The sequence below is a fragment of the Hyaena hyaena genome, unplaced genomic scaffold (genome assembly GCF_003009895.1).
Source record: "Hyaena hyaena isolate Hyena2069 unplaced genomic scaffold, ASM300989v1 scaffold_322, whole genome shotgun sequence".
NCBI classification, from domain to species: domain Eukaryota; kingdom Metazoa; phylum Chordata; class Mammalia; order Carnivora; family Hyaenidae; genus Hyaena; species Hyaena hyaena.
The window spans coordinates 1,326,604-1,353,117 of NW_024080954.1; the positions used below are offsets into that span (position 1 = coordinate 1,326,604).

At 40.5% G+C, this 26,514-nt stretch overlaps 1 protein-coding gene across 2 annotated transcripts in view; it reads left to right on the forward strand.

Annotated features, from left to right (window-relative positions):
• KCNQ5 (potassium voltage-gated channel subfamily Q member 5) overlaps positions 1 to 25,274 on the forward strand; it is a 542,946-nt gene extending 517,672 nt beyond the window's left edge. For both annotated transcript variants that reach the window (XM_039248929.1, XM_039248928.1), the window contains 3 exons: positions 17,685 to 17,816; positions 19,639 to 19,765; positions 20,893 to 25,274. In XM_039248929.1, coding sequence (XP_039104860.1) covers positions 17,685 to 17,816; positions 19,639 to 19,765; positions 20,893 to 21,855 — 1,222 coding nt within the window. In that variant the 3' untranslated portion in view covers positions 21,856 to 25,274. The remainder of the gene's footprint in view (positions 1 to 17,684; positions 17,817 to 19,638; positions 19,766 to 20,892) is intronic.
• Positions 25,275 to 26,514: the final 1,240 nt, after the last annotated feature.

Genomic DNA, 26,514 nt, shown 5'->3' on the forward strand with positions numbered 1-26,514 from the left:
AGGTTTAGAGTCAAGGCTATATGAGGCTATTGCCTAGCATCCTGCAGTTTTGAGACCTCTCCATAGGGTTAGGGTTAGAGGTTAGGAGTAGGGTTAGGGTTCGAGTTAGAGTTAGGTTTAGAGTTAGAATTAGTGTTAGTTTTAAGGGGTTATGGGTAGGGTTAGGTTTTAGGATAGAGTTAGGATTAAGGTTAGAGTATGTGCCTGGTAGCCTGCAGTTCAGAGACCTCTCCAGAGAATAAAACCCCATACTTCTTCTGTGGTGAGAATACACATGGCAGCCATCCACCGAGCTGAGGCAAGGAAGGGATTTGGGGTTCTAAATACTCTTTAAATAGATATTCAGTTTAAACACTGATCTTACTATGCTTTCTCTCCCAATGGCGAAAGCTAAAAGAATACCCAAAGTAACTTACATTTATATCGCCAGGATCCACTCCTTCCAAAATTCAGCTTCTGGTCTAAATAAACTGCGGCATGCTCACCCTGCCTAATTTAATCCCTTTGGGAGAATTTTAATCTGTTAAGGTGACTCTATTGCAAAGAAATTCCTCTAGTCTTTTTGGCTCTCTCTGCCTCTTACCAAAAAGCCAAAAGAAAACTTAAAATATCCAAACCAACTTAGCTGTTCAGATACTTAGTATAATTTCAGAGATCAGCAATGCCTGATTATTTACTGCTATTTTTAGTTGGTCATTTAGTATCATTAGACATTGCTTTACTTGATGTTTAGGAATCACTGGGAAAGCAGAAATGAGTTATAAAAGATTTTGGTAAATGTCTGTGAAGGCAAAGAAAATCGTGGTTGATGAAAATGTGTACCCCCAGAAGATACTTAAATCTTATCTGTAATGGCAGCCGCCTCCAAAAAAAAGTGAAGTAAAACCCAGTTACTTCTCAAAAGAACCCTCAAGCCACAAACCCTGTAAGTGGGGGACCAACATTTTATGTGCCCTGGACCACCCCAGATTATGTGTCTTGTCTCATCATAATTGTTCATTGTTAACATTCCCTGTCTTTCTCAAAGTATCTCAGTTTGAACAATTATATGATCACACTACTCCAGGGGTACCTAGAAGACTTAAGTAATATTTAAGCCCAGAAAATCCAAGGATGTGTAGTACAATAATGCCTGAAGCCTTCAGTTAAAGGGACAATTGCATTGTCCAATACAGTGGCCAGTGGCCACATGAGGCTAATTAAATTTGAATTAAAATTAAATAAAATTTAAAATTCAGTTCGTCAGTGACACTATCCACTTTTAAAGTATCCAAGAGCCACAAGTGGCTACTATACTGGGCACAGAAGATACAGTACATCATCACCACAGAAAGTTCTACTGAGCATTGCTGGTCAAGAAGTCACCTTGAAATTCTCTACATTCATTCATTATATCCCTCAGACCCTAATGTGAAGGTGGAGCAGTTCATCCACAGATTAGTGTGACTTGCAACAAGTACCATAAAATCTTATCTAATGGAACAGATTAGGTTTCCTAAAAGTCATACTTAACCCAATTTGTTCATTTCCCAAGACCTTCTGCAGCTTTCTGCTTTTGCCTCACACCCTATGAAAAGAATCTTTGTGAGCTGAATGAAAGAAAATGAAATAGGTTTATTCTGCTAGCTAAGCACTTTAGTGGCAGTTTAAGACTTAACTTTTATGCCATCCTCTTGAAACTTGCCTGATTTTTGTGAAGTCCTTTGCAGAATTCCCTTGCTTTTCAGAATTCTTTCTTGGCTCCTATTTTTAAGAGTACTGTATTATTTACGTGTATCTCCTTTTTGTGAATTTCTGAAGCTCTCTGCTTGCTACTTTGTGACATTCAAAGGGGATGTTTTTCTCCCCCATACCCTGATTCTGCTTGGTAGGTTTTTAAAAAACCATTTGCAAGTTCTCCTTAAAATTCATGGATTCTCTGAAAACGTAATAGCTACATCCAAGAGTTAATAACTTAACTGGAAATATTTGATTTATAATAATACTTACTTTCTAAAAATACATGATTAAAAGATCAACCCATATAATCAGCAGTTCTGAAAAGGAGTTTGTTGATGTAAATCCCTAAACCCTATGCAAAAGTGTCCTTTTCTTGAATTCTGCTAAGTAAACAAGCTGAATAGCAGTTGACTGGAATGTCATTTGCCAGAACATACCCATTTCTTACAGCTCACCTAAAGTGCTATTTTGTATGTATGTTGCTGATTGCAAGCGTGAACCATCTATTACTCATCTCCAAAACAGCAACTTTGTTTTGGCATTTTCCTTGTTATTCACTGGTTGTTTAGTTATTTAATTTGAGTAGTTGAATATACCTTTTGTCCTCCAGTTGCTCATACAATAATAAGAGTTTTTCCTAAGAGCCAACTTAAAATTAAGATGTATAACAGAAAATATGCGGAAGGACGACAACATGGAAAACAATACTACTGCATCCACAAAATAGGAGTTCTTGTTCGGGCTATTAATATTTATTAAGCATCTGCCATTTTCTAATTTCTGGTTATTTTTGAGAGTAAAGATTCTCTGAGATGACTAGAGCCACTGTTTTCACTTGTCTGGATTATATTACCCAAATTCACTTTGAGACTTTTTTTCAATGAATGACATCACTTTTTATAGTAATAAACAATAGCGGGTCTTAGATGTTTCCAAAATATGTCTAAAAAGTCAGAACAATACTTAGTTTTGTGTAATTCTTCCAGGATTATCACAGATTATTCTCAAAATATTATTCAGTGGGAGTGCACAAAGTTGCCAGAGATGGGCTTTAAACCCATCTCTGGGAGTGAAGATTATACTTACTTTTTTTTTTTTTCTTTTTTCTTTTTTTAATATTTTTATTTATTTCTAGGAGAGAGAGAGAGAGAGACAGTGTGAGCAGGGGAGGATCAGAGAGAGAGGGAGACACAGACTGAAACAGGTTCCAGGCTCTGAGCTGGCTGTCAGCACAGAGCCCGACGCGGGGCTCGAACCCAGGAACCGCGAGAACATGACCCAAGCGAAAGTCGGACGCTTAACCGACTAAGCCACCCAGGCGCCCCAGATTATACTTACTTTTAACAAAAGTTCTGTATCTTGTTAATTTTTTTTTTAATCTTGTCGGTGATTTAATGCAAACAATGTTAAGTCTCTTTTCATTCACTCCTAGAAATTTGTTTCTAAATAGAAAAGTGAAAATGGCAGAGAAACAAGCAGGTTGACAGGCAAACTGAAAAACTCTTGAATATTCTACACACTCCTTTTCATTATATCATGGTACATTCATCTCCTAGGGCCACCGCTACAAAATACCACGGACTGGGTGGCTTAAACAGCAGAAATTTATTTTCTCACAGTTCTGGAGGCTAGCAACCCCAGAGTAAGATGTCAGTAGGGTTGTTTCCTCTGAGGCCCCTCTGGCTTGCAGATAGCACCTTCTCACTGTGTCCTCACCTGGTCTTTCCTCTGTGCCCTCACATATCCGAGTCCAAATCTCCTCCTCCTGTACTGGCACCAGGCAGGTTGGATTCGGCCCTACCCTCATGGTCCCATTTCACCTTAATCACTTCTTTTAAAGCCCTGTCTTCAAAAAAAGTTACAATAATACAGGTACTAGAGGCTAGAGCTTTAACATATGAAATTTGGGGGTACACAGTTCACCCATAGCACATGGCAAGATACCAGTTTTCCTACCACAGTTTATAAAATGTTTTCTCAGGCACAATATCAAAATTTTCAGATTAAAAGTAAACCCATAAATTACCTAGATATACTTCCTCACAATATCAAACATCCGGATATTTGGGAATATCTGAAGAGGCTGACTGTTACCTTTCAAGCTTGTACTTGGCATTGCGTAAGCACTATATGAGTGAGAATCTTGTGTAATATTTCACACAAAAATTCATATATGCCCATTAATTCAAAAGAATAAATAATACATCATAAATAAATAAACTTTAAAAGTTACATTCAATACAAGTCTGTGTTGATAAAAGGGTTCCAGAATAATAACTTGTATAATAATTTTTTTTAATTTGAGTATAATTGACACACAATGCTACCTTATTTTGAGGGTACAGTAGAGTGATTCACCTTCTCTGTATGTTATGCTGTGCTCACCCCAACTGTAGCTACCACCTGTCACCATACAACACTATATAGTATTATTGGCTGTATTCCCTATGCTGTGCCCTTTATTCATGTGGCATATTCTTTCCATAACTGGAAACCTGTATCTCCCACTCCCCTTCATTCTTTTTACCCAACCATCCACCCTACCTACTTCTGGCAACCATCAATTTATTCTCTGTATTTGTAGGTCTGATTCGCTTTTTGTTTGTTTATTCATTTCTTTTGTTTGTTAGATTCCATATAGGAGTAAAATCATATAGTATCTGTCTTTCTCAGCCTGACTTATTTCACTTAGCACTATACTGCCTAGGTTCATTTATATTGTCACAAATAGCAAAATATTATCCTTTTATGGCTGCATAGTATTCCATAATATATAGAGCACATCTTCTTTATCCATTCATCTATGGATGGACACTTGGGTCGTTTCCATATCTTGGCTATTGTGAATAATGCTACAGTAAACATAGGGGTGCACGTCTCTTCAAATTAGTGTTTTGTTTTCTTTAGGTAAATACCCAGTAGTAAAATGACTAGACCACGTGGTAATTCTATTTTTAATTTTTTGAGAACCTCCATACCGTCTTCCACTGTAGCTGCACCAATTTACATTGCCAGCAGCAGTGCAAGAGATTTCTTTTTGGCCCACATCCTCACCAACACTTGTTATTTCCTGTCTTTTTATTGTTTTGGCTCTCAGAATAAGAATTTTTAAAAATACAAAAGAAATGTTTGTATTTGTTTTCCTCTGCTGAACTGGCTAAATTCTTAGATATGCATACCATGGCAGCATAGAAGTGCTGTGTAAAGGATTTGTTAGGGAATCTGAGAATGAGTTCTCTCTGTGAAAATGATGCAATGCAGTCATTTGCTTCTTACCTGCATTTTTTTCATAGAATTACTAGATCTAAAATCAAAGCCATTCTCAGTGAACTCTTCAACAACAACTGTTCTCTTGTCAGCTTGTTTTATACAACTATTTCAGTCAGTTGTCAAGAAATGAATCAGAATACCATATAATCTATTCTTCTTGTAAAGATCATATAAACAACCCAATAGAGATTACTCAGTATTCTGAACAGAAATGACCAAGAAGCTGTTGATTATATCCTGTTCTTAACTTCTCTTAACATACCTGTACAATAATCACCACGCCTGCTGTGTTTCACTTGTACACACCCTTGTTGTTTCCCAAGCCAAACCAGCCCTCTCGAAAGCCAAATGAATAAATAAAGTCTGGGAGAAAAACTCAAAGAATTCTTTAGCTGAAGCTGCAGCCAGCTTTACCCTGGCACCGTTAGCTAATTCTGCCCACTGAGAGCGGCTCAGGAGAACTGATCCAAGAAATGACAGCCTCTGTGCGAGCTTGGGCAACTCATATCCCCTCTACGTGCCCCGTTTCCTTGTTGGTGAAGTGAGGATGGTAACACTATTGATGTTGTAGGGTTGTGGTGAGGATTAACTCCATTGACATTTGCAGAGAACCCAGAACCGTGCTGGGCACATGGCACACATCAGTGCTAGCTATACTAACCTCCAGGTGTCTGGGCTTCTTACTGCCTTCCCAGCATGCTGCCTGCTCTGTCCATCCTCCACCCCAGCCAGACCATCTCCTATGTGAGCTCTGCCGACTCCCATGGTGTATCACAGCAGAGGAGCACTTCTTTCCCTCTTCTGAGGGGTACTCCCAACTTCCCAATGTTTGTAGCCTTGCCTGCCTGCACCTCCTTCCCTACAAAGCACTTGCTGTTACCCCTTGAAGTTATGACCTCAACACCTGTGCTGAGGTATCACTCAGAGTAACGCCACTCGGGGCTGAAAGGGTAATTTTTCCACCCAACCATGAGGCACTGTACCAGGTAGATTTCTCCCCCTTCCTCCTCTGGATGAGCTTGCTGCCTTCCCAGGCACCTTCCCAAGAAAAGGACTGTGAAAGGGAGCAGTTACCTCTCCTCTCCCTCCCCTGCCCACGCAGAGACCTGACTATGAACTCTTTAGTTCCTCCCAAAGGAGCCTGCACTCAAAGAAAAAAAAAAAAAAAAAAGGTAGAGGAACTTTGCACCAGACACCGGGATAGACGTTAACAAGAAAAATGGATTCCTGCTTCGAGTCTTGAAGGGCTGCCAGAAAAGTAGAGTCAATTATGATGCAGAGCAACATATCACTCCAATAATAGAAGTCCAGGATATTTGGGCAGACAGAATGTTGGCACTTATGTGGGAGATGGCATTCAGGAAGGTTTTCTGGAAGAAGGGGTATCCTAGCAGAGATCTGGCGACTTTGTAGTACTAGCCAGGCTATTGAAAAAGGTGTGGGTTTAGCAGAGGGAACTGCAATTGCCGAGAATTAGATCTGAAGATGGCATAAGAAAGTATATGTGCTGGAAGGTGGTAGAACACATGGGGACGAGACTCAAGGAAGGAACAGGAACCATTATAACAAGCAGGAAGGCATGAAAGCTAAGTACAGTTGTAAATTTGTCAGACTGGTGCTTTATTATAATAATTAGAGCAATGATTAACCACAGTGCAAGGAACAAATTGGAAAGGGGGGACCATTTTTGTTACAACACCTGGATTTGCTGGGAGGCTCAGCCAGCCAGTTGTGAAGGATGGATTTCAGAGCTCTTCGGACAGGAGAAAATGATAGGATTGGATATTTACTGGTTGGAGAAGATGGAGTGAAAGAACAGGAGGATTCAGGATGGTACTTCTGGGGAGCCGGTCACACAGAGGCTGGTTTGTGGGAAGATGGTGCATTGTTGCGACTATTGAGTTTGGGGGAGCACCGTGGGGCCCTGCTTGGAGGTGGAGCCCTAGATCAAAAGCCCTGGAGAAAAATCTGAAATGGGAACAAACTTGGTAGTCATCAGGCCAGACATAGATGTTTTGCAGGAGAGTCATCCCAAGGAGAGTATGGGAGTAAAGACAGAAGATGGTCACCACAGAATTTAGGGCTCACAAACCTGTAGGGAGAAGGCTCAGGTGGAAACTAGCAAAGCGTCCAGACTTCGGGAAACCAGGAGGGCGTGGCAGAGGAGGGGCCCGCAGACAGTGCTTAGAGCAAGAGTCCCAGGTCCACTGTGTTCAGTGCAGCTAAGAGGTCAAGAAGATAACGTGTGAGAAAGTCATGTGGAAGTGGCAGCCAGGAGGTCATCAGTGGCTTTGGGAGAAAAATTCAACGGAGGCAAAAGGGTTCGAAGCCAGATTGTAAACAGAACATTTTTTAAAGCTATCTCTCAGAATCTTTCCCTCTAATAAGAACCTCGATAAAATGTCAAGAATTTCTTTGCAACGAGCAAAGACACATCACATCACCTCTTCTAAAATTGCTCAGATCTGATCAGCAAAGAGAAGACCCATGATGACTTGTCAGAGCCTCTCAGGTGGGTATGCAAATCAGGCCTCCCTATAACCCTGGGATGGGTGACAAGGTTTTCCAATCTTCGTGCCCTTGGTTTCTTCCTAGTCTGAAAGGCAACCACAGAACCATTCTCTTGATCATCCCCTAAAATGCATTCTCATCTCTGAATCCTTCTTAAATCTCACTCCATCCTTCAGACAAGAACACTCCACAAATAGAGAAGAAGAGGCACATGTTTGCCGTTGTGGGTTTTTGTTAAATCTACAAGCTGTTTAATCATCACCAGTTCTTAATTTTGCTGATAGCATCTCTGCTATTTTAGCAGAGGTGATGAGTCTTTGTTTGCAAGTCACTGTTAAGACATTCTTGACAGCCAAGTCTCCGGCATGTTACAGTAAAGGATGCTGTTAGAAGAACATTTTAGGGATCATTTAGCACATATTTTTAAAATCAGCTAATATATTCCCTGGAATATTCTTTTTGCTTGTTTCTGTTTTGAAGATAATTGCTTGTGGCCACATTCCGCTCTGAGGCTGCATTTAACTAGTGTTTTCACTGAAGACACACTTACTTTGCAGCGTCTAATTTCTAACCTTTTATTTGGTTATAATTTAAACTGAAACTCCTATTCATTGCTACGACTAAAAATATTCAAGAGCAACCAACATGTATGGGCACTTTATTTATTTACTTATTCACTTCATATTTTAAAGTTTATGCTGAATTTCACACTCCAAGGAAAACAAAATCCCCAAATTTAGTTACTGGATCAGTGCTCACAGAGTCCTAAGAGAAGAGTTAACTATTTACAGACTTGCTTGAATCCAGTTCTTGCTTGAGTTCTACTGTTCTTAGCCCCTTTAAAAAAAAAAAAAATGTGTAGGAGAGTCTACCAAATCCTTAGTATAAGGCATAATAATAACAAGCATTAGAAGAACAACTCTACATCCAGTGTGGCAGCAGTGTAGCCACAGAACTGGCCCTGTGACTGATCCCTAAGTCAGCCACATGGGGTAGCTATCTGCCCCTGCAGTGAAGACATCTAATAGACTGTGTAGGAGGGCTGGTTAGTGTATCCAGGAACCCCTGAGGCTCCTTCCCTGGCTAGGTGCCCAATCTAAGATCAAGGAAGGATAAAGGAGTTTGGGACATAGAATTCTATAACTAGTGTTGAAGTTCAGAGTCTACTGTGTACACAAATGCAGATCTGCATTATTGCATCATATTTATGTATTAACAGAGAAGGAACATTAATAAATCATCCAAACAGGTAACACATATGCCTTTAATAGTGACTCAAAATTTCAGGTTCCACAAACTTAGTTGTCGTGACAAACTTGCTCCATAATCAACATCATCCCCTGATCAATCTCTGAAAGGCGAAAGAGGGCTGACGTGGAGAAGTTTCGGTAATCAGAAGGCCCTTCAAGAATGAGTCCAAGGACCCTTACTTTTAAGGCAGATAGACGCTGTATTTCTTGCAAAGAGTCAGAAGTCAAGGGGTAGAATCATCCAAACTGGGAAAGAGGGGGATATGGAATGCATATCAGTACAGTCAGTCAATCTAACTGGCTAACATAAAGCAAGAAAAGGGGTCAGCAAAAGAAACACACATCTGCATCAAAAATATAAGCTCTGGTAACATAAGGGGGCATTTGAGCAGCCTGAACAAATTCAGTAATATAGGGTGTCTGGGTGGCTCAGTCAGGTAAATGTCCGACTTCGGCTCAGGTCATGATCTCACCATTCGTGGGTTCAAGCCCTGTGTAGGGCTCTGTGCTGACAGCTTCGAGCTTGGAGCCTGGAGCCTGCTTGGGATTCTGTGTCTCCCTCTCTCTCTCCCTCGCCTGCTTGCACTCCGTCTCTCAAAAATAAATAAGCATTTAAAAAAAATTTTTTAAGAAAAATTCAGTAATATAATCCCAGAGTTGGAGGTACAGAGGGTAAAGAACTGTCATCTCCTGAAATTGCTTCCTATCACTAATACCAATCTGAGTTAAACCCTTCTCTGCACTCCCGCTGGCCTGAAGCTTCCCACCTCGTTGCTCTCACACACAGTCTGCCCTACCAGACGGAAAGTACTCAAGCAACAGGATTTATTTTCTTCATGGCTATGTGCCTGACATCCAGCCCAGAGCCTGGCATGTGGTGGGCACTCAGTAAATGTCTGATAGGTGAGTGATAGAATCCATGAGTGAATTCTTGAGTCCCACGCGTCAGACAGGCCCGTGGCATCGCTTAGGGAAGCGGCCACCCTTTACTTTTCATGTAAAGAGCTCCGGGCTCTGGACAAATGAGGCTCTTGAATCTGGTCAGAGCCCCTGGCCGCTGTGACTGCCGCCTTCCACCAGGACTGGAGAGGAAGAAACAGGAGACAATCACTAGAGCCTCCTTCAGCTCTGCCAGCAACTTGTCAGTGGAGGCAGTGCCCCTCAGACGCCTAGCACAGACCCCCCCCAGCACGCAGGGGGAGAACACTTACTGAAAGAAAATGTATCAGTCATCACCCAGCACTCCCTTTCCCTTCCGAGAAACAAATGGAAATTAACTATTCCTTGTATGAGACTTCAAGCCGCATGCATGGAGGGGGGTCAGGAAACATTGGTTCTGATTGGAGGCCCAACACCAAAGCACACTGACCCTCTGCTGACCTTCTGCCTTACGGGTATGACAGGTGTGACAAAGAAGACCTAGCAAAACCCACCATCACTTCTCTGCTTGGGGGCAGGAGCGTGGAGATCATTCTGCCTTCTCCCCCTTCCCACCTCCATTTCAGAGGCTCTCGATCTGAACTGCCCGGTTAGAATCCCCTGAAGAGTTTTTTGGTTTTTTGGGGGGTTTTTTTTGTTTTATAAAATCTCTGGACCACACCCTGGATCAATTCAAACGGAGGCGGGACCCAGGCATGGGCATTTTTTACAGTTTGAGGCCGATTCCGGTGAGCAGCCAAGCTTGGGAAGTACGGCTGTCCTCACAGTCAATCAAACTGCTTCTTCGGTTCACAGTCGGCTGAGCCCTCTCCGCCCTGCCCGCGCTTTGGCTGCCGGCCGACCCTTCCATCTGTTCGGTGGCGGCCGCAGTCACAGCCGCTTGTCTTTCTAATCGTTCTTATCTCTGCATATTCATATGCAATGTTGTTACCCTGATTTAGAGGACTGGAACAAGACTTCTGCAAGATTTTATAACTCATGGCAGCACAACAAATGCACCTACATTTCCTTATAAGTGCACATGTGTTTGTGTGTATATATAGATATATTCTACCCAGAGTTTAACTTTGCTTTAGTTATTTCTTCGTGCCCAGAAAATTATATGAGCAGACTTCTTTCATTTCAACACGAGGTGCCAGTTTATGAAGTTTGTGCTGAATCTTTTTCCCCCTCTAGTGGTACTGCGGGGCATGTCAGCTTTGTGCAAGAGGTTTCCTTCTCAGACTCCTAGCCAGCTTCTTGGTTCCCTGGTTCTGACAGCATCAAAGGAAACCAACTTCAAGGGCTTTTGCTCTCCTCTGCTGCATTAGCTCCAGTGGTGCAATTTGCCCTCATGAAAAAAAGAAGCCAGTGAGAGTGTAACTTACTTCTCTGCTTTTTTTTTTGGTCCTCCAAAAGACCTTCGAAGTAAGAACAGGCCATTCACTTAACTTTATTGAGAACTTGGTGCCAGGCACATATGAGTGAAAAGAGCTGTATCATCTCAAAGGATCTTTGTTATTGTTGCTATGTTGTGTTAAAATATAAGATCTTAATCTTAAGACAATAGTACAACATTGTGATCAACAGCTCGGCACTGGAACCAAACTGGTTCAAATCCCAATTCCACATTTACTAGCTATCTAACCTCAGGAAAATTATTTAACATCTCTATGCCTCACTTTCCTTATCTACAAGTGGAGATACCTTCTCATAGTATAACTATAAACTACTGCTTGGCATTATTATCATCTTAATTGTGAAATGTTTCTTAATGGTCCTCGTTTTACTCTAAAATGACCTCTTAAACATTCCTTTCTACCAAGCAGTATATAGAACATTTTAAACTTATTTCTAAGCCAGTAGGGTACCACCAAGGTCTTCTGCCTCTTTTCCCCAGGCCAGTTCATGGGCTTTTGTTTATTCCTGGCCTGAAGCCATTTCCTCACCACACTCTAGACTATGGGGCAGCAAACTATAGTGAGGAGCCAAAACCCAACCCAATGTTTGTTTTTCATAAATAAAGTTTTATTAGAACACATCTACACTAACTTGTTTCTATATTGTCTGTGGTTGCTCTCATGCCACAATGCAGACTTGAATGGTTTCAGTAGAAACCATACAGCCCATAAAGCATAAAATATTTACTATCTGGCCCTTTACAAAAAAAAAATGTCTGCCCCTTGTCGACACTTTGAGTCATTCTGGATTTGTGTTCCTGAAATGTGTCTGAAGAACTCCAATCTATTCTAAGGCATTCTTTCAAGAAGACCTCTACAAGAGCCTGCCTTGCCACCAAACAACATAAACATCTTTGAGCTACTAGAGAGTAGCGGATCCCCATTCATTGCTTCAGCAAGCATTTATTGAACCTCTGATCCTTGCCAGGGATTGCGCAAGACGCTAGGGTAAAAACCATAGGCCTGACATTGATAAAGTCCAGTGGGTGGGATACAATGCCTCGGAGTTAGCTACAGGACAGTGCATTTGAGGGTACAAAACAAGACCGTCTATCCCCATAGAGGTGATCAGGGAAGGCTTCCTAGAGAAGTCAATGCTTGGGCTGAGTCCAGAACAGTTAGCATTTTAGGTAGAGCACAAAGACAGAATCCTGAGAAATGAGCACTTTGGTGACAAAAACTCAGGAGGACTGGAGTGCAGGTGCTTGAAAAGGAATGAGTAGAGATGAGCATCTGGAGAGAGAAGGTAGGAGGTCCCCATCCATTACCTTCTTCTCTCTCGGGTTGCCCACCCAGTCTCCTTGGTAAAGCTTCTAGACAAACAAACGTCTCATGCTCATTAAACTCTACACCAAATGTTGGATTATCAAGGGGAAAGGACATACCCTTCATTCAAGGACCTTATACAGTCTGGTGAAGGAGGCAAATATATAAGCAACTAATTACAGTGCAGTGTGCTAAGTACTAAAATAGAGGTTGATATGCAAGTGACTAACTACTTTGGGAGAATCACAGAAATTTCCATAAAAGAATTGACTTTAGAGCTGAGTCTTAAAGATATCATATGGGGTGCCTGGGTGGCTCAGTCAGATGAGCATCTGACTTCAGCTCAGGTCATGATCTCATGATTCATGAGTTCAAGCCCCATATCAGGCCCACTGTTGTCAGCATGGAGCCCGCTTCAGATCTTCTGTCTCCCTCTCTCTCTGCCCCTGTCTTACTCACACTCTCTCAAAAATAAATAATTTTTTTTAATTTTTTAAAGATATCATAGGATTTCAAGAAGAGGAAATAGAATGCGAACAATTGAAGCCTATAATTGATTGAGTGGTGTTTTTGTGGACCTGCAAATATTTTTTTTGTTGCTGGAACCTCAAGTTCCAAAAACAGAGTGGAAGGGGATGGAGTGAGAGAGGTCGAGAGAGTCCAGTCCATAAACAGCCTTATTATGATGCACTAAAGAATTTGATGATTACTTGACAGACCATGAAAACCAATAAAAGATCTTAGGAAGGAGGCAAGGCGGTCTTACTTTCACTTTGAAAGATTTACTCTTTCAAGGCGACAGTATTGCAAATTAAAAGGAAAGGACAGCTTTGGGAGCTATTAGTACATACTTGGTCTGTCCTTACATACCTGGTACATCCTTCATATAAATTACTGGTTTCAAAAATAAAAATTCCCTCCACATTTATAAAACATATTGCCTGATTTAGAATTTTCATATCTCACCTTAGACCTCTTCAATGTTTTCATTTTCAACCTACAACAAAGACAGTTAAGAAAATCTATTGGTTTGTCCAGGGGCACCCGGCTGGCTTAATCAGTGTAGTGTGTGACTCTTGATCTCAAGGTTGTGGGTTTGAGCCTCACGTTGGGCATTACCTTTAAAAAAATAAAATAGGGGTGCCTGTGTGAGTCAATTGGCTGAACATCTGACTCTAGATTTTGGCAAAGGTCATGGTCCCAGGATCGTCAGATGGAGCCCCACGTGGAGCCCCATGTCAGGCTCCATGCTGAGTGTGGAGCCTGCTTCGGATTCCCTCTCTCTCCCCCTCTGCCTCTCTCCCTTGTGCATGTGGTCTCTCTCTCTCTAAAGTAAAAATTAAATAAATAAATAAATAAATAAATAAATAAATAAATAAAATCTTTAAAAGAAAATCTATTTGTTTCTATATTAGAAAACCGAATCCTTAATAGGTAAAATGGTTTTTTTCACACTCAGTGATGCCCTCGTAAATGCTCAGTAGTCCTAGACGGGAGACTGATTGCCCTGTATAGCGTTTCAGTAGGACCACATGACAATTATGCAAAGCTGAGTCAATATTAAAGTTCTTAATAGGCTTACCATTGATTCCCACACATTATATCATTCTTTGGGGGAATTGCTTTCCCTCCAATGCTTGACTTACAGACTTTATTACTTTCATATGTAGGAATTAAAAATTGGATTAATAATATTATTTCAATTATTTCAAAAGAAAGAGTATATGCGGGATGGGCTGGAGCCAGCCTGTACTGACTCAGGAACTGATTGATACATTTTTAGGAATTTTGCTGATTATTAAATACAGCCATTATTAAAAAGTAAATTGTATAAACTCACAATAAAATAAAATATATTAAAAACAAAGGTAATACATTTTCAACACTCACTACTTCCTAATCATTTTACTGCATATTACTGTGTATGCTCTTGAGTTAAACACATCTATTGTGTCTCTATAGTGTAAACACTGTCTCATGATATAATATTGTACATCTCTTTGCAGTTTCTTGCTCCAATGATGTCACATTGACAGCTTGAAATGAAGTACGGTAGGAGTATTTATACTACGGCAATGGGCAAACAGTACAAATCAAAATTATAAATATTGATCAAAATTATAAAATGGATTTTCTTCTAATTTGGCTATCTTATAAATGGTAAATTAGGTAAATAAAATGATCTATAGTCTGCTTAAAATATGACTGAGGAAGGGCTAGAGTATAATACTGTCTATTGAAGGCTTTCAAATTGTTCTTCTGTTAAAGTATTTGTGAAAAGTAAAAAGAAAAGCAACATTCAATTCTGAGACAAATTACCATAGAGAATTCATACAACTCCCTACAAGAAACAAGGACAAGCCCCCATTAGGACAAAAAAGGTCATTCAGCTTGGAGGTATGTGGGTCCACTGCTGGGCAGCCACACCACAGGCCACAAATGTCTGAGCTACAGCCGGTGGGAGCACACTAACTCATGCCAAACCTTGTCCCTCTGCATGTAGTGTGGTTTCTGCCACCATAGCCAAGAAAAATTGCCAAAGATTCCAGCCAACCTTTTCAACATCTCCAGAATGTATGCCATGGGGAAGCAAGAGGTGATATGAGGGTGAGAACAGACAGATCTGGGGGATCTCATACGGGTTGCTTGTGTGGGGCCAAGTCTTTGAATCTCAGTTTCCCTAAATACAAAAGAGAAATAAGAATATCTTTTCTTTTTCTTTTTTTAATGGTTATTTATTTATTTCTGAGAGACATACAGAGAGCGAGTGGGCAGGGGAGGGGGAGAGAGGGAGAGAGAGAGAGAGAGAGAGAGAGAGAGAGAATCCCAAGCAGGCTCAATGCCATCAGCACAGAGCCTGATGCAGGGCTGGAACCTATGAACCTGTGAGATCATGACCTGAGCCAAAATCAAGAGTCAGAAGCTTAACCAAGTGAGCCACCCAGGCAGCAGGGGAAATAACACTATCTTAAGTGCTGTTGAAGATAAGACATCTAAAGTACTTCACATAACAAGTGGTAATGTTATTGAAAACACAAACAACAACAACACCTACAAACCACCTAGGGTTGTGTAAGGATGATTTTTCCCTTCTTCCCACCCACCCAGTCTCCATGAGCTACTCTGACAGTAAGTAGTGCCTGGGATTTGGCTTAGCTTTTCTTTCAGTTTTACCCTTAATTTTTATCCTTAATATTAGCCAGATTCACAGATCTTTTCTTTTTCTTTCTTTCCTCCCTACTCTTACTCAACAAATGTTTCTTTCTACTGTGTATCAGGAACTGTGCAAAGCTTTGAGTACACAGTGTTGAAGAAGAATGGTAGGTGGGGCGCCTGGATGGTTTAGTCGGTTAAGCATCTGACTTCGGCTCAGGTCATTATCTCACTGTTTGTGAGTTCGAGCCCTTTATCAGGCTCTGTGCTGACAGCTCAGAGTCTGAAGCCTGCTTCGGATTCTGTGTCTCCCCCTTTCTCTGCCCTTCCCATACTCATGCTCTGTCTCTTTCTGTCTCTCAATAATAAATAAATATTTAAAAATTTAAAAGAAGAAGAAGAATGGTAGGAGTAACAGTCCTAGTAGAAGTACTGGTAGTAACAATAGCTAACACTTACTGAGCGTTGACTGTTGTGTTAAAGAGGCCCAGCCCTGCTTTCATGTAGCTGACAATTCAGTGTCAGGAAACAGATATTTAAAAAATAATTACAGCTAAACATTTCACAGAGTATCTATTTAACTACTTTTCTCCATTTTTTAATATAGGCCAAAAATTTGGGGTAAAAATTGGAACTAAAGCTAAATACTAAGAGGTTAAATTAAAACAGATTTCCTTTGGGGTGCCTGGGTGGCTTAGTTGTTTGAGCGTCCGACTTTCGCTTAGGTCATGATCTCGCGGTTCGTGGGTTCGAGCCCAGCGTCAGGTTCTGTGCTGACAGCCAGCTCAGAACCTGGAGCCTGTTTTGGAGTCTGTGACTCCCTCTCTCTCTGACCCTCCCCTGCTCGCGCTGTCTCTCTTTCACTCTCTCTCCTAGAAATAAATAAAACATTTTTTAAAAAGCAAACAGATTTCCTTTACTTTCCTCTGAATAACTTTGCTTAACTATTTTTGCAAACAAAAAACAGACCAAAAAACTTACCCTAGAAAAAAGAGCTTGGTGAAGAAAATGTGGTAGAGAGAAGGAGAAAGAATATTATGGGTAATGATTCCAGAATAATTAGGACACAATTCATTTGAAGTTAATAATACAGTTACAAGAAAGGGTTTGGGGCTTTTTAACCTGTAAAACAATTTGGATTCCTTGCAAGCAGCTATCAGGATAGGTAATGAGTATTTTCTGTTTAAATCCTACATTTATTCCCAGTCTTCCCACTTTCCACCTAGGGACAACAAATTTTGGGCTGTAGAGCCTAATTGACTGATTCCCAGCCTGGGATCCATGAATGTGATAACAGGAATCTACGAGCCATTTAATGGTTGAAAAAACACTGGCAGTCTTAACATTTACCTGCAATAAGGCTGCACAGACTCATTAAAATGTTATGCTTCTTTGCTTTCTTTGGGAATAATATCAAGTTATTGCAGCAACTGGTTATCTTAGGCAACTTAGCTATTATGGCGTCATGGGATTTATTGATGAAACATTGTTTTAAAACATAAGGTCCAGGTTGGGGGAAGCATTGTAATAAAAGAGATCTCTGGTTCTAAAATCTTAGGTCTCCAAGCTCAGTGGATAAGTGTTATGTCTGAAACAAAAGGATCTTGGCTACCTAATGGAGCAGCATTCTGCAAAAGTAATTTATGAAACAGAATTTTCAAAAATCTCTATACAAAGGTACATTTCTCTGGAGAGAATAAGAGAGTTTTGCAGACACATCTGCATCTGAAATTGCATATAGGTACACAAAAGACCATTTTAGCAACTTTTATTTTTTTTAAGGGATGTAGTCACTGGATGTTATTTCATTGACTTCTGAGGGTCACATAGGGAAGGCAGAATTGCATTTTAACTTTGATTTTAATTCAGGGTTTCAGTGAACACGAAAAAGGTATAACACTTAGTATTAAGTCTCTTTTTGTGTGTTTTTCTACTCTCAATGTGTGCATCCCATGAGATATTCTTAAATTGCCTACTATAATCTTGGGCTTTTATGTTGCATTTCTGGAGGAGCCTAAAATAATTTGATGCATGACTTTTTTTTCCCCCTAGAGTTTCTCATGTTTACTAGCAAGCTATCTGGGTAATTTCTTTCAGGAAATTATGGAGATTAATGTGGAATATGTTGCTCTTACAGGATTATGAAATTTCATGTTGCAAAACGGAAGTTTAAGGAAACATTACGCCCATATGATGTAAAAGATGTCATTGAACAATATTCTGCTGGTCATCTTGACATGTTGTGTAGAATTAAAAGTCTCCAAACACGGTAAGCAATAGAAATGTGATTTTTTGTGAAGGAATAGGCATAAAAACTATCTGAGAGGAACTTTTCTTTGTAGAGAAAACTCTTGAATCTCATATTTTCTAATTCATTTTTCATGGGTAACGGCACTTTTTCTTTTAACATAGATTTTTATTGAAGGGTGTAAATCAGGCATTAAAGGCCTCCAACTACACAGTGTACAGTATCTCAGTTTCCTCATCTGTAAAAATGGGGCTCATGTTAGTGCTTGCTTTGCACAGTTGTCATGAGGACTGAAGGAATCAATACACATGAACTAAATGCTCAGTAATTGTTAATGGTTGTTGCTGATGCCATTCGAATAATTGCCACTATTGGTGTTTTGTTATTCTCTAAATCCTAACCATCCTTCAAGAATACGTAGTCTTTCTCCTTCGTTATCTGGCCCACAAAAACAACCATTCCCTTCTCTGACCTCCTACAGCATTTAGAACTACTACAGTGCATAGAAACATTCATAATCTTCGTATACTGTGCCAGAGAATTGGGACTAAAAAACAAGGGGTTGATTCTCATGTTGTTTTCTGGATGCAAGTTTATTCCTCTTGTTCATGACTAAGACTGGGCCTTTCTCTTCCTTAGTATCCTGTACAGTGCTAGATACTCACTCTCTCTCCAGTGAGCATCTTATTGAGTGATTAAAAGAAATGAGTTCAATATGTTCCTCCAACCACATTTGATTGTGTTATCTTGAAGCCAGAATGTTCAGTCAACTCAGTTTTTTAAGAGTCTTGCTTCACTCTCAGGCACAAATTACTGGTGTTTGTGTTTGAAGAGTTCTTAAAACGCGAGGAGAGAGTCTTAAACATTTGTTTATATCCCACAGCACATTTAGCCCAGTGGGAGGCATATAATACACCCTTAGTAAAACACCTGTTGATCAATTATAGAAATCATAATGTGTTCATTCATTCATTCACTCATCCAGCAGATAATTATTGAGTCCTAAATGTGTGCCAGGCACTATGGACATTCAGAGATTAATAAAATAATGACTTAGTCCTTGCAGAGCTTGTGATATAATAGATTAGGTGTCATGGCAGAAGGTAGGCACTGTCTGTATTTCTAGGCAGACAAAGCAAACGGCAACGTTGAGTCAGTACTCCTGATAATTCAATTCTAACACACACACAAAAGAAGAAAGTAATCTCCATTTCAGTTGATCAAGTCTCTTTGGAAATTATTTTATCTCATTCTGTGGTCATGTTATAATCTCTGCCTGTGTGGCCATGATCTTCCAAGTCCTTTAATAGCACTATCTGTGGCTCCAAGCATTTTTATAAAGTTGAACTGCTACAGAATTTGTAGAACTAAGCTTTACATTTCCAGCTCATGCAGTGTATATTCTCCAACTAGAATTCCAAAAGATGGAGATGATGACTTTCTTATCTGCCTATCTCCCACATATCAGATGTACTGAATAATCTGTTCTATTCACATGAAATAATCATAATTTTGATTTTGTGATGTTTTTAAGCAGTTAAATTCAGGAAATGCCTGGTCAGAGATGGAAACAGACAAATTACCTTGTAGTTTAGGACAATTTTGCCTCCAGAATATAGCCCATAAGTGACTTGATCACCGACTGGAATAATGAGAAAATTAATCTCATGTGTAATTCTCATGTTAAGAAAATAAGCACATAACTGGAACAAGATCATTTTTATTTCATCTTACATAAATTAAAGATAATTGTCTTTAATTTTTCTTTTCAAAACACTTCATTCTCGCCTAGAGCAATCACCACCTTCAACATTTATAATCAGATCTCCTCTTTCCCTGATAGTGTTGACCAAATTCTTGGAAAAGGGCAAATCACGTCGGATAAAAAGAGCCGAGAGAAAATAACAGCGGAACATGAGACCACTGATGACCTCAGTATGCTCGGCCGGGTGGTAAAGGTTGAAAAACAGGTACAATTCAACTACAGAGGTTAACTTTTTAGTCAGAATATTTTTAATCACAAATGTAGGCAATCGGACGTATTTTAGTGATTAGTATATTTTAAAGGCATAAAATCAAGAAAGAGTGAATGAAATTACATTTTTTGTGCATAGACAGTGTTCTCTAAAACACCTGGATTTCCACATAAAGAATAAAAAAAATCCATCTCATCAATTAATACTTGAACTGGAGGCAACTATAGATTTTCAACAGTAAAATAACAAAGATCTATTTTTCATCTGTGTTGTGGTGATTATCTTTTTCACTCTTTAAAAAACAGAACAAAACCTCATTATAACTATCATAGTACATCGAAAGTTGCTAACCCTGAGGCTGTACTTCTCATACAAAGATAATTGTCCAAATCAAGAAACAGACTCTTAACTATAGAGAACAAACTGATGGTTGCTTCCGGATGGGGGGGGAGGGTGAGAGAGGGGAAATGGGTGAAATAGATGATGGGGATTGAAGAGTACACTTATGATGAGCACTGACTAATGTATAGAATTGCTGAATCACTACATTGTCCACTTAAAACTAATATAACACTATATCTTAACTATACTGGAATTAAAATTAAAAACTTAAAAAAAAAAAAAGACAATTGTCCAAAAATCAAACTGCTCCCCCATTCTAATCAAAAATATTTCAAGTATTAATTCTGAAGCATTTTATACCTTTATTTTTAAAGTTGGAACCACCTGCATTGATATTTAAGGTCTTGTTTTCATTATAGAAGTTCCTGACCAGACCACAGTAGAGTCGCAGAATGGTTTCTTGGAGGAGGCTTAACAAAGGCAACTTGATTGGGCTGGGAGTCTTGAAGTTTCTTTCATATAGTGCTTATATGTTTTTTGAGAACATCAGTGTCTATTTTAAAGAGTTAAGGGGGTGGGCCTTGGTAGAGATTATACAGAAACCATAGCATACCTCTCCTCCTAAATCATTCCTTGCCCCCTCCCCCCCCCCACTGCTATTGAGTATGTTATACTCAAAATTTAACTGTATGGAAACAGACTGAACTTTTTAATTCTAGAAAGGAAGCCCATTCTTATGACAGGTTATACTCATATGTAACCATTTTCCCCATTTTTAGGTGCAGTCCATCGAGTCCAAGCTGGACTGCCTACTAGATATATATCAACAGGTCCTCCGGAAGGGCTCTGCCTCAGCCCTCACATTGGCCTCATTCCAGATCCCACCTTTTGAATGTGAACAGACATCTGACTATCAAAGCCCCGTGGATAGCAAAGACCTGTCCAGTTCCGCACAGAATAGCGGTTGCTTATCCAGATCAACTAGTGCCAACATCTCTCGAGGCCTGCAGTTCATTCTGACGCCAAATGAGTTCAGCGCTCAGACTTTCTATGCGCTTAGCCCTACTATGCACAGTCAAGCAACACAGGTGCCAATGAGTCAAAGCGATGGCTCTGCAGTGGCAGCCACCAACAACATTGCAAACCAAATAAATGTGGCACCCAAGCCAGCAGCCCCAGCAACTTTACAGATCCCTCCTCCTCTCCCAGCCATCAAGCATCTACCCAGGCCAGAAACCCTGCACCCCAACCCCGCAGGCTTACAGGAAAGCATTTCTGATGTCACCACCTGCCTTGTTGCCTCCAAGGAAAATGTTCAGGTTGCACAGTCAAATATGACCAAGGACCGTTCTCTAAGGAAAAGCTTTGATATGGGAGGAGAAACTCTGTTATCTGTCCACCCCGTGGTGCCCAAGGACTTGGGCAAATCCCTCTCAGTGCAAAACCTGATCAGGTCGACAGAGGAACTGAATATACAGCTTTCTGGAAGTGAATCAAGTGGCTCCAGAGGCAGCCAAGATTTTTACCCCAAATGGAGGGAATCCAAATTGTTTATAACTGATGAAGAGGTGGGTCCCGAAGAGACTGAGACAGACACGTTTGACGCCGTGCCGCAGCCTGCCAGGGAAACTGCTTTTGCGTCAGACTCTCTAAGGACTGGAAGGTCACGATCATCTCAGAGCATTTGTAAGGCAGGAGAAAGTACAGAAGCCCTCAGCTTGCCTCATGTCAAACTGAAATAAGTTCTTCGTTTTCCTTCTAGCATAGCAGTTCCTTTAGCCAGACATATCATTGCATGAACTATTTTGAAAGCCCTTCTAAAAAGTTGAAATTGCAAGAATCAGGAAGAACGTGAAAGAAAGTTTATAAGCCCGTTATCTTTTAATTGCATGAAAATGCATGTTAGGGATGGCTGAAATTCCAAGGTACATCAACATTAACCCACTCATTTAGTAATGTACCTTGAGTTAAAAATCCTGAGAAACCAAACACTGCTAACACTTTGGGGTGTGTGAAAATGTCAAGATTAGGTCATTTAGAAGATTTGACTCTGTGTTTTGAAATTACGGGAGTAAACAACTTCAAATTTCAGGCGTTTCTGCTTTGTGATTAAATACAAAATACATTTTCAAAATTAGGCCATGATGTATATGTAGACCCAATGGCTACCATCAACCGCTGCTAACAAGGTATCAAGTAAAACAGAACTTGGGAATAATAGAAACGGCTGCTTATTTCAAGATACATTTGCCAACCCATTCCTATTCCGTCATTTTATTATTGATGTAATTTGAATGTCAGTCTGTGCGCTTTTGGTGATTTAACGCTGTGGCAAGCAATTTTGCACATCATTTTCATGTTGTTCTTTAGGACGAGAATGTTCTTCAGTTAGAAAGTGTGCAAATTATGAAATTCAGGGCCAGTGGGGCAAAGAGACTATTTGATACATGTGAGTTCATGGGAACGTACTCCCTGATGGCTAAATCAACTTTATAGGTGGTCGACTTCTACACAAGCGAATACAATACGGATGAATAGAAGGACCAGAGCGGCTGGGCTGATCTCTCTGCAACGGTGCCACCACCCCTGGCACCCCTGGCACCAGTAGTGTCAGAAACCACTCCCGCTAAATTGACAGGCAGGATCCTAGGGAATTAGACATTTGAGTGAGACTGAAATGGGAAAGGCTTGAAAAGAATCCAGACACAACACCAGGAAGTAGGTGAAGTTAATGAAAATAGCCTCGCCCTCAGAGGACAAAGAGAGGGAGAAAAAACAAACCAAAATAGAAGAACTTGATCTTTTTAGAAAATAAATATTACTAGGGAATTCAACTACCTAAACATCCCTTCGTCTTATATATAAACAGAGAATTTTGCAAGGTATTTATTTTTTAATATGCCCTGAATGTTTTTTGCTATTATGTAGTACATTTTGCATATGGAAGGCTGCAACTAAACTTCCTTTACTTTTTATACTGTAGTGAACATTTTCTATTCTCCCCCAAGAATGTTGCACCAAATCTATAATTACTGGTTCCATTTCCTGGTATGCACATTTACAGTTAGAAGCCGGGTACCCCTGGCTGGGTCTGCAAATCAAAACACTTCATCATATAGCCGCAGCAGCTAGGACCCAAGGGAAACAAAGTGAAAGATGCATTGACCAGAAAGCAAGCCGCGCTGACTGCTTGTTGGAAACCTCTCTAGCTGTCTCAGAACTTCAGCCAAGGTAATGGCACTCAAAAAAGCAAGGAGAAGCCAGAGAGCACTTCAGTTCAGTTCAACTCCAGCCACAGAAGGACTTATGAAAGGAAGCGTTTTTTCCTTGGCAGATAGTACTCCTCCAAAAAACCTTCAGCAGCCAGGAGGACAAGGCAGGGATAGCAACCGGCTGCCCAAAGGCAGGGGGAGGCCCTGAAACCCACCAGCCCTTTCCAACTGGCTTCCTCTATCCCTGACTCTCCTACTTTTCCTCTCCAATAACTTACCAGTTCCTGCCACTCTTCTGCTCCTGAACTTCGCCAGGCCTTACCCAGTCTCCATCCCCAAGTGAACGACTTCTCCACTCTTCCTCAAATAGGCTTCTCAACCTTTTCAAACCTTGTCCCTTTTGATAAGCACTGAAATTTTAAAAGCTTCCTCTTCTCAACGCACCTGGATTCTAGCATACTCCCCTGGGGTGTGTCATTCTGAATCTTCTTGGCCTGCTGGAGACACACAGAAGTTAGGGTCTAGATTTTACACTCCATAGTTTAAAAAGATTTTATCAAGCTTTTAAGGCAATTATTTTCATTTTTGAAGCACAGAATTTTAGTAAATTATTAAATGCAGTTTTTCACCAACTATGTCTCTACTCAGCCCGAAGTTGTGATACACTCTCCCACGGAGGTTGTACACATACACACACACACACACACACACACACACACACACACACACACACCATTCCACTGGCCTAAAGCCAGACACCTGCCATGCACTCTGCAGGCTCTCTCCAAATATCAGTGGAGGAAGAGGAGGGAGGCAGCAGCTTTCAGGTAGCACTGATTCCGGGACATACCCTGTCCTGGGTCGAACCCCACTGGCAGCAGGAATTCTGAATGTATTGGGGACCCCTCCTTAGGCCTCTGTAGGCCTCAAACACACTACAGTTCATCCAGCATTGCTGAAGACTGAAGATTCAGAAACGAACCCTAACTGTATCACTGAGGTCTTAATCGTAGCAAAATGTGATAAACCATGATGTGAAAAACTTTTATACATCGAAGCCATGACCATTTTGTGTCTGTGTTACTCTAGCACAAAAACTCTTGGATGTTAAAAGATAGTTGTGTTGTATGCAAACCATAGGGTTTTGTCTGTTGTGTTACTCTCGACAGAGTTGAGAGGGGTCTCCCATTCACACTTAGCGAAGTCCCATTGGTCCATGCCAAATGGTGTCTTGAAGCACAATTTAGCTGAGCACTGAGCAGCCGCATGCTCAGAAGTTTGTCTGCCTTCTTCAACACGTAGGGTTGATCAAGCTAACACGTACTAGCAAACATCCCTTCTATGAGGTTGACTAAGAATATTGCTGTGTCTGGTCTAAATGTTTGCATTTTGTTCAACTAAATTAATATCTGTAAGTTGCAAGTTTTGTTTTAAGTAAGACACTTTATTGAGTTTTTAAGTCTTTATCTCCTGTTCAAAGGTGCCTTTCTCACCTCCCATTGACTCAGTGATTCTGAAAGTTCATAATTTGCAGGTGAAACAAGTCTAATAGAGAGGAGGAAATCAGGCACAAAGTGACTAATTCTCATGCCCATTGGCAAAGCAAAACTACAGGAAAGGATGAAATCTGACCAACTAAATTAACGGATCACTTCATCCAACCAGACTGAGAAAATGTCATAAACATTAGCGTATCTCCCCAGAAGCTGATATTTTTTGCCTTAAATGACATGGTTGTGTTTTTGTAAGAGAAATTTAATATAATTATGTGCATTTTAAGTGAGCAGTTCTAAAAGTCAAGTATGACAATACAGTTGTCTGTTCCTGAAGACAAATAAATCAGGAATATCATACCCATCTCAAGCTATCATTGAAATGTAATTTCCTTTGCTCTCTTTTACTGGGATCATTTGTTTTAAAGTAAAACATTAAAAATATGTCTATAAACAGTTACTGTGACTGTTTTTATCTGGAACTAACTGGTTGATTCTGAACTCACTGGGCCCAGTGAGCCAAACAGGGTGTGTACAGATTTGGGACTGAAATGTAAAAGTTCCCTTTCTGCAGTGTTAGTGAAGGCACCATTGGTAATTTGGGGAGGGGAGATGTGCAAATGTTTCTGAGGGTGTATCGTAAGAAAATTAGGGGTGCCTGGGGGTCTCAGTCGGTCGAGCATCTGACTCTTAGTTCAGTTCAGGTCTGGATCTCAGGATCATGAGTTCAAGCCCTACGTTGGGCTTGGCACTGAGTATGAAGCCTACCAAAAAAATAAAAATTAAAAATATGAGAAATTAATTTGATATTGATCAAAACTCAGATAAGCAGTGTATGTGTATTAACTGTGCACATGTCACATGTGCTTTGTATTAACTCTAATAAAAGGGTTTGCTAAACAAGTGACAGGAAATCACTGAGGGACCAGCCAGGTGCCCAAAGCTGCAGCCCCTGGCTACTCAGAATTATCGTTTTTAGCACCTAGGCAGCAATGGCTTACCAGAGAAGGACTTCTCCAAAAAGGATCTTTTCCTTCTTCCCTAAATAGCCCATTCCTTCTAATCTCGTAGGAACTTTGTGCTAAGTATACATGATTAATTCCAGCAGAATTATTTTACAGGAGGCTCTAAATGTTAGGACTCTGGAATACAAGGTGACAAAGCCGTGACAGAAGCATTTGAGAAAGGAGGAAGAAGGAAGAGGGAGTGTTATCCCCGAGGACCGGGTGAGGGGACTTCCCACCATGCCTCTAATGAGACCAAATACGTATATGCCTATTCTACCACCTTCTATTTTTTTTTTAATATTTTTATTTATTTCTAGGAGAGAGAGAGAGACAGCATGAGCAGAAGAGGGTCAGAGAGAGAGGGAGACACAGACTCTGAAATAGGCTCCAGGCTCTGAGCTGGCAGTCAGCACAGAGCCCGACGCGGGGCTCGAACCCACGAACCGCGAGATCATGACCTAAGCGAAAGTCGGATGCTTAACCGACTAAGCCACCCAGGCGCCCCTATTCTACCACCTTCTAGAGATGAGTGAAAATACAGCTGTGTATGGAACATGCCTGCTTGACCAACTTAAAAGTGTAAATCACTTCCAAACACTTTGAATTTGTTCAGCACAACCTCTCACCCCTACCATTTAAAAGCAAAGTATACTTACAACAAATATTATACCTTAACCTTAGATCAAAAT